Raw genomic sequence first — 8,690 nt, 5'->3', positions numbered from 1 at the left:
CGCGGTCACATGGATAGAAATCGTGTTTTAAAGGAAGTGTACATATAGAGCATTCAATAGCAATTAGCTAGTCCATAACAAGATAATTCTATCCAATCCGCAGCAATTCCGCAGCGCAGCGTGAGCATGTGGGTATGGTATTGGTATGACCCACCTAAAACCATTCGTCACGCAAAACGTCTTTCGTTCCCAACTTAAAAAAGATTCAAAGGAATACAAATTGCATTAATAAAATGGTACTACTACGTAACCAAACCAAAAAAAAAAAAAAAAATCAAAAATCAAAAATCAAAAATCAAAAATCAAAATTGGCCTTAAACGTCCTGAATCTTCAACGACCTCATATTATATATTAAAAAAAACAAAAAACAAAAAGGTTTTGAATTCGATCTCTTTCTCCGAAGCTCTCACTTCAACTTCGCTCTCTAAAAAAAAAAAAAAAGGTTCTTTCTCATGTATTTCGTCGATGCTTTCACTGACTTTATTATCTCTCTCACGTTTTGAAAAAAAAAACTCAAAACTCTATAAAGCGGTTAAAAAAGAGTTGAAGTTACTTTTAAGCTAAAATAGGTTAGATAGTGTATGACTATACTCATGACGAGCGCATCGGAGCTCTTCCACAACCGGAGGTCGTCTCGGGTGGGCCGCGGCAGCCCCGATCTATATTCCGATCGGACCTCTCATCGACGCCACCACTGCAATTATCACGTTTATCATCTTCATCATCATCACCAAGATTCCCAAGCCTCCGATCCTCTCCGGCGATCCCTTTACGTACGACCTCACCTGGTATTTTTATTTATTTATTTTAAAATTTTTTAATTTCAGATTGTTGCTCTTCAACACCTGAAATTGCCTTCGATTTTATTGATTCTGATATATAATTGTATATACGATACTGCTTATTTTAATTTTGAAATTTGTAGAGGTTTTTGCTTTAAACAGCTGAAATTGAATATATTTGTGTATATATATTTGATAATTTTTTTATAAAAAAAAAAAATATATATATATATATATATATATTTTTGTTTTTTGGGTTTAAATTATTATTATTATTTTATAAATTGTATTTTAGAACTTAAAAATTATTTTTGAGCAAACAGATGAGGCTTGCTTTACTATTCATGATCTGTTGTAGCTTATTTATGAGAATTTGCTGTGAATGAGTATTTTCTTTTTCTAAATAGTTGCAAATTTCATAACATAGCCTTATGGTTGTGTTTGTTTGTTAGAATTGATCACAATGGTTAAGCATATATAGTTTTGTGCATTCTTAAGTGACAACATGAATTACAACCGCAATCCCCAAAATCTATGTTAACTTACTTTGCAAGAAATTTTCTCTATAGAAGAAATAGTTACAATGAGTCCATACTCGCAAAACCTTTGGTAAGACTAGATTCGACTCGTAATATTAAAGAGCGACCTGTTTGCCTCCCGCCAGAACTCTTAGGCTCCGCTTGGGAGTTCATAAGGGAATGGAATGGAATGAAATGAGATAATCATAAGGGAATAGAAAGGAATGAAATAGAATGAAATGTATTTAAGGAAGGGAAATGAATGAAAAAGAATGGAATGGAATGAAATTAAGTAACCTTGTTTGGATGTTTTAAAATAAAGGAATAGAAATGAATGAAAATGAATGGAATGTAAGTAATCCTGTTTGGGAGCAACATTGGGAGCAACATGGAGGGAATGGAATGGAATCATTTTATGACAATATTACTATTAAACCCCTGTTTTAAAATAAAGGGTTGAATATATAGGGGTATTTTAGGAGTTTTAGTAAAAAAATCATTAAATCTAATTCCATTCCCTCCCAATTTCGGGGGGAATGAAAATTTGAGGTTTAAGGGAATAGAAAGGAATGGGTGTTCCCTCCTACCTATTCCATTCCCTTCCACTTAAACTCCCAAACAAGGGAACTCCATTAAAACTCCCAAACAAGAGAAGGGAAGAATATTCTAAAATTATTCTTTTTATTCCTTTTCATTCCATTCCATTCCCTCCTCCCAAGCAAAGCCTTAAACTTTTTCAATGAAATCTCATCCTTGAGCAAGCTCAACCGCATCAACTTGGAACTCCGGTACACTAGTGAAGTCACCGGTAAAGGTTAATGAATCTTTGTGGTTTGAATGGATTGAAGAGAATTTAACTGATAGTTTAGGGTCAAGGAATTTTGGCTCGCACCCACATCTTAGCATGATTGGCTCTCCTGAAAAACATGCAAAGTTGGGTCTTTTATAGGTAGGTGAAGGCTTGGGCTTGATAAGAAAATAAACGAGTAAAGAAAAAACTGCCGCAAATTCGTTCAATAGAAGTCTTGGAGACATCACTGTTAAGCCAACTTCTAATGGCCGTGTCTCACATATTTCAAATCAAAGTTGGATCAAGAGCCTTGTAGTTCAACTGACACCTCCTAGTGTTTCCTACAAAGACGTCTAGGTTGAAATACCTCTTCTCCCAACTATTGAATTATCAAAAAAATCAAAGATGGGTCAAATTTTTCTGTTTGAAGCCCAAGATGTTTACTTTCCAATAAAACAAGTTTGATATAAAAATTTGTTGCGGTGTAAAAAATATGGGCAAAAGATCATCAACTCATCAGCTTTGAACATATCATAACCTCGTCTTCTTTCAACAACTTTTGAGCCAAACTCAACTTGACACAATTCTATGGAACAACCCAAATTTGAATGGTTTCTGCAATAGGATTTGTCAACAGATCGATAAAACCTAGCATAACTTTGCAACCAGAAGGAACTTATATATTTGTCTGAAAGTTTGGTTTCTAGCTGATTTATGAGGATTTTTAATTAAATAGCTATCCCTATTGGTTTTTATTTATAATTTTAAATTTGGTTTCAGATTTTATAACTCCATCTAATCATCATCTTATGATTGTGTTGAATTGTTAGAATTTTTTACAAAAATTAGATAGATGTTGCTAATATAACCTTTTCAGTTCATGTGTATCCATTGTTTTTAAATATGTAAGCATAATCCAAATCATTAAAGGCCAAGCCTTTTGAATTTATTGTTTATAATTAATTTGAAATGTCTGGTTTTTGTAGAAATATGATTAATTTTTTTTTTTTCACATCATCTATGTTTTCATGAACTTGTTTTGTTAGGTTTATCAACTTATATATAACGAAATATCAAGCTATATATAAAACTTTTGCAAAATAGTTATATTTTGATCCTTTTGGAATTGTTCCCCCCACCAACTTTAGAATTAACTGAGTTCAATAAATTTTAACTGTTAGACATATAAAAAGTCACAATGGACACGCATATGTGCACATGTGAATAAGTTGATAAATTGTGTATGATGTAAACTGTGAAGCATATTGTGTGAAAAGTACCAGGAATAGCAACTGGTTAGGTGAGTTTCATTTGTGACGTGTCATTGTCTCCTCTGTGATCTCCAATAATTAAGGTCATCAATTGAGTGTTTATAATTTATTTATTTACCCAACATTTAATTGGTATCTTTCTTATTGGGAGGAATTTCGGGGGAGAAAATACTTTACTTAAAATGAACCTGGGTTACTTTATCATAATTGTGGTTTTGTTTATGTGTCTGTGTGGTGAAAGCGTGAGATTCAAAATCAATATTTGTACAGTAGCTCAGTGCCTAGAGGTTCATACTTTTTTTCCCTCATTTCTATATTGTGTTCGCTTGAGAAGGAGCGTGCAGCAGTTCGACCTGAGCAAAGTACAAGTCAATTTGTTTCAAGCAACAGTGCCAACACAGAAAATTTAAGCAGCACAAGTAGGCCAAGGTTGATTGAAAATGAGGACAGGCTTCCTGGAGATGTGCTGCTTGCAAGGGCTAGGCTTTTGGAGAGGTTGAGAGGGCTGCCAATTTCTGCAAACAGGTCAGTGCTTAATGTGATATGCAATTGGGTATTTTTCGGGGGTGAGTTTGGACATTACATGAAAATTATTATCTATTATATGTCATCGATAATATTTTTATGCCAAAATTGTCATTATACATTTGTGAAATACCAAGATTTACAGCCACCAATGCTGTTGATGGTGAAGTTATGAAACTATTACGTCGTTCAATCTGATACCATATTTTAAGGTCTGATGATGGATTCAATTTTCTTATCTGGCCCCACTTTTAGATGGACCTTTATGTGTAAAAACTGGGTTATAGTGACCCATTTGATTCTTATGGAATGGCCAGAAACATCTTCAAACTTTCTTGCAATTGATTATCCTGTACATGATGTCTGTAATTTAAATTTCTGATGACAAAAGTGTTTATGACTGGTGGAATTGCATAATATGTGTGTGTGTGTGTGTTGGATTTTATTAACAGTCATATACTGTTAAGGGATGTTTAGCATATCACAAAACTAGGCCAACCACGAACAAAGTAGCTGGTTTTAACCTTTTTTAGTTCAAAATACTGGTTCAAAATGGGATGGAATATGTTCCTTTAAAAACCTAGTTTTAACTTTGGTTCTTTCAAATATACATTTTCTCCAAAATCAAGTTCTGTAAATTTTGATGTTTTTCATATTCATATTCTCACCATAATCTAGTGTTAAATTAGAAATTTTTGCATGCATATTAGGGAAAACTGGTTTTGATATGATTCTAGACAAACTTGAAATAAAATAAACCAGTTCAGTTTTGTTTTTGGTTCTGCTTGTAGAACTGAACTAGTTCAGTTGTTTGCCAAACATCCCTTATTGTCTGAATTGGGTGGTTGGTTTAATGGGATGATCAAAGGGGTAGCTCCTTCTTCTGATCATGCAAGTTGAATTTGTGACAGACAGTTGAGGGACAGACAGTTGAGGTTGTGGCACAACATTTGAAACGGTTTATCACTTTTTTCTTTAAATTAGATATGATGCCTTTTTATGTGAGATTGATGTGACATGGTGACAACTGCCAAATCCATGGAATTCCCTTCGGAATCTCTAGAGGGGCCACATCCCTGATTTAGTTGATAACATTTAAAAAATGATGAGTCGCACTAGAGCTCTTTTGTCATGGTTACTTGCTCCTACTGTATGAAATTTTAAATTGCAATTAAGGAGCAATTAGAGAGTCATTTGTGATCCTAAGTTTGGGGGCCCACTTTAATTTTGCTCTGAATTCCCCTTTGGAGGAATTGAACTTGGTTTAGTAATTGCAATGGCTAATTCTACGGGCTCTCATCACTGGGTTCAATTATGAAGCTCAGTGAACATCTTGCCCACTTACCAGAGAGAGTAGTGTATTCCTTTAATCTCATTTTGTGACTTAGAGACCGTTTGGCCAGCGCGTTTGCGTCTGGCCGTTACGTTTTCAGCTCCTTTTTTTTTTTTTTTTTTTTTTTTTTTTGCGTCTGGCCGTTACGTTTTCAGCTCCTTTTTTTTTTTTTTTTTTTTTTTTTCACGCGCGTGTCAAGCCTTTTCCAGCTGAATTTTCACTGTTCATCACTGTTGCGGTTACTGTTCATTGAACAGTAGCCGCAACATGTGACTTTTCAACCCAAATTTCACTGTTCATGGACCCACAATTTTCACTTTTCAGCAACTTTTTCATTAAAAATGGGTCCCACGATACTATTCACACATTTAAAAATTATTTTGCTACAGTGTTTTCAGTTTTCAGTTTTCAGTTTTCAGCTGCATCCAAACAGGCCCTTAATATTAATAGTGCAGCAACTCAGGCAGTTGGGACAAGACACTGTAATTTATTGTGACAAATATCTCCTAATATTTTTTTATTTCTTTTAACAAATGCTGAATTCTATACTTGTATTACTATTCATCAAACATGCAACAATATCCATTATGGGAATTTTAAATATTCACAAATTATTGGTGAATATCTCTTGTACCACCAAATTGTCTTTGAAACGGTTGGACTGATTTTAATGGATGGCTTCTTCAATCATTGTGTTTCTCATTCAATTTTGATTTTTGTCAAATTTTTCTTGGGCTTCTGTTCTATTTATGATATTTCCAGTATCTTGCACCTCTAAATTCTTTGTTAAATTATTTTCATATCATTAATTGTCATTTGCTGTGAATTTCTGCTGCCGATACTACTGACATCATCCTCACTACTGCTGCTGCCGCTTGTGCTACTATAGATATTGTTTGTTGCAGCCAGCATGTGGTATTATGGTCTAGACTAGTTGACAAATATTCTGAAAGTGAAGATCTTTCTTCCCTTGTCCTTGAATCAAAATAATAGTCTCCTGTTTGGTTTTGCTTTTTTCTTTAGGGGAAGGGGGAGACCTTTGTCAGACCGCGCTGAATTAATGCTTGAAGATGACCCAAGAGAGCTTGTTGATGATCAGGACGTGGGTACTCAAGCATCAGCAGGTCAGTCAGCTGGAAGCTCAACCATTACTAGCCTGACCTCTCAAATCGAGAGGCTACAATTATTCTTAAAACCGAAGAAGAAGCCACCTGGTCTCAGTCAGGAGGCTCTAGATTGTTTGCACCTGGAGGTTTTCAGCAGCAAGGTTGAAGGGGCGGTATCAAGAGCTTCACAGGATTGTAGTATATGTCTGGATACATTTGTGGAGGGAGACGCGCTTATACACTTGCCATGTTCCCATAGGTTCCACTCTGCCTGCTTGGATCCCTGGGTTCGAACTTGTGGTGACTGCCCATATTGTCGCAGAAGTATAGTAACAAGTCACAAAGCGTCAAAGAGTTAGAAATGTTTTTCTAATCTGGGTTTCCTATACGTGTGAAAGTTTTGGCTTGGCACTGACCAAATTATGCTGTTAATTTGTAATTGTGTGCATATATTATTGTATCTCCTGCTCTGTTGTGTACACACGAGAAAGTCTGGTCTCATTGTATTTTTTGACCGTTATTTTGAAATTTGAATACGTGTTTTCTGTGTTTTACTATTGTAGATTGCCCTTTGATTTCCTTTCTCACCTCTGTTCAGGAAATTTAGAAGATATTGACAGTCAAGCCCACAAAGCCTATGAATGATGTTGGAAAGACCCAACAAGTAGTATTGCCCAAAGCTTGCACACCCATATGCATCTGAAAATAAAAAATAACATAAATTAAAAATGATTTTAACTTTTTTTTTTTTGGATAATGTAAAAAAAAAAAAAAAATGCTTTTAACTTGAACATAACAGAATATACTACTCGAATGAAAGGAAAAGAGAACAATTATTAAACTTATGCTTTGGTCCTTGTTCTATTCTTTATCTATATTATATATTTTAGGCTAAAATGCAAAACTCACTTTCTAAATTTTATTATTTTTCATTTCTATTCTATAAGTTTTGGTTCTGTTATTTTTGTCCTCTAAGTTTCATTCCTTTCTACTTAAGTCTTCCGTTAATGTATTGTTAGTTCCAACTGTTAACTTATATTTTTTTTATATTAGTTCGCCCTCTGTTTGAAGACCATGGAAATGTTATTGAGGCTGCTTTGATTAAAGATAAGAGAACAGGACAACAGCAAGGTATGCGTGGATGCGAATTTCTATGATATAATTGTGATATATACCTATCCTATTTCAGGTCATCTGAGAGGCTATGTAAGCTCATCTTTCGTCTTAGTTTGTTTTGCCACAAGTTTGGGGCTTGCTGGTTTTGGTTGCGACCCCTTTTTTGTGTCCGTCCTGTCAAACAAGGAGGACGAGGCAAGATGTGTAAACCTACTAAAAACCAGTTTTTGTATAGCAGTTGGGATCTTGGAAGAGAAATAGATCCTGCTTTTGCAATAGTGGCTGCATCTGGTTTATACACTTCTCAACAAGCGTAAGCTTCTATGGTTTGTTGAGTAAGGGAAGGTTGATGGATGGGATGATCCTCGTTTTCCAACTGTCCAAGGAACCATTCGTAGGGATTTTAAAAATTTTTTTTTTTGTTTAAATTAACGTTTTTTCTAAAATTAAGGAAAAAAAAAACTTAAATACATAAAAAAAAATGTTAACAACAAAAACTAACAGAATCGGTCGGAAAGAAATGAAATTTAGAAAACTAAAATGACAAAATCGAAATTGAAATTAAAAATTGTAAAACTTTAAATGTTGAGTTTTACATTTTGACCTATATTTTATTAATATTATCTATAAACACTATATAACCAAATCTTTTGATTATTTGTTGACTTCTTTCAAATTTGCCACCTCAGCTTTGCAGCCTTCACAATTTTACACTTCATTGTTAATTTATATAATGTTTAGGCTAAAAAAAAGAAAAAAGAAAAAGGAAAAAACCGACTACCTTACTTTAAAGTTCAAAACCCGACGCAGAAACCGAACACAGTTGAACGGTTCCAGTCTCAGTCCGTCCGCCAGTCCTTTGAAAACCCCGACTACATCTTTGAAAAAACCCAAAGCTAAAAATCCTAAAACTAAAACCCACACGCAGAAAAACTTTGCTTTTCAATTGCTTCCTCTCTCACACTCCAGTCTCTATCTCCTTGAATTTGAAGCTTTCACTCTCTCTGTAATTTCTTATTTTCAATCAACGTGATGGAATTGGCTTCTCTTCAATTAAATACCGATTGGAACGGCGGAGTCAATCCCACCGCCAAGAAAATTCTACCTCGGCCCAGCTATGGCAGAGGGTGTGGCTGACTTTGTAGTTGTCATTGTTGGCCTCACCAGCTCTATCTTTGTATCCCTTCTTCTAATTTTTAGATTCTCTATATTCTGTAATTTTTAGATTTTGTATTCTAATTTTTAGTC

General features: G+C 34.6%; 1 protein-coding gene across 2 annotated transcripts; it reads left to right on the top strand.

The window, feature by feature from the left end:
- Positions 1-347: 347 nt before the first annotated feature.
- Positions 348-6,883, top strand: LOC111989233 (probable E3 ubiquitin-protein ligase RHY1A). Of its 2 annotated transcripts, none has more exons than XM_024021017.2 (3): positions 348-789; positions 3,697-3,887; positions 6,244-6,883. In XM_024021017.2, the coding sequence occupies exons 1-3, from the start codon at positions 583-585 to the stop codon at positions 6,683-6,685; spliced, it is 840 nt and encodes a 279-aa protein (XP_023876785.1). In that variant the 5' UTR covers positions 348-582; the 3' UTR covers positions 6,686-6,883. The 2 variants fall into 2 exon arrangements, with proteins under 2 accessions (XP_023876785.1, XP_023876786.1); XM_024021018.2 differs by having other exon boundaries at positions 350-774.
- The last annotated feature ends 1,807 nt before the right edge of the window (positions 6,884-8,690 follow it).

The sequence above is a fragment of the Quercus suber genome, unplaced genomic scaffold (genome assembly GCF_002906115.3).
Source record: "Quercus suber isolate HL8 unplaced genomic scaffold, Cork oak 2.0 scaffold_409, whole genome shotgun sequence".
Classification (NCBI taxonomy): domain Eukaryota; kingdom Viridiplantae; phylum Streptophyta; class Magnoliopsida; order Fagales; family Fagaceae; genus Quercus; species Quercus suber.
This window is presented reverse-complemented; position numbering and strand designations above follow the sequence as displayed.

Coding starts and splice junctions, on each gene's coding strand:
- LOC111989233 (XM_024021017.2), top strand. CDS start 583: ATGACTATACTCATGACGAGCGCATCGGAGCTCTTCCACAACCGGAGG. Junction 790..3,696: donor TTTACGTACGACCTCACCTG/GTATTTTTATTT, acceptor TCGCTTGAGAAG/GAGCGTGCAGCAGTTCGACC. Junction 3,888..6,243: donor CTGCCAATTTCTGCAAACAG/GTCAGTGCTTAA, acceptor TTTTTTCTTTAG/GGGAAGGGGGAGACCTTTGT.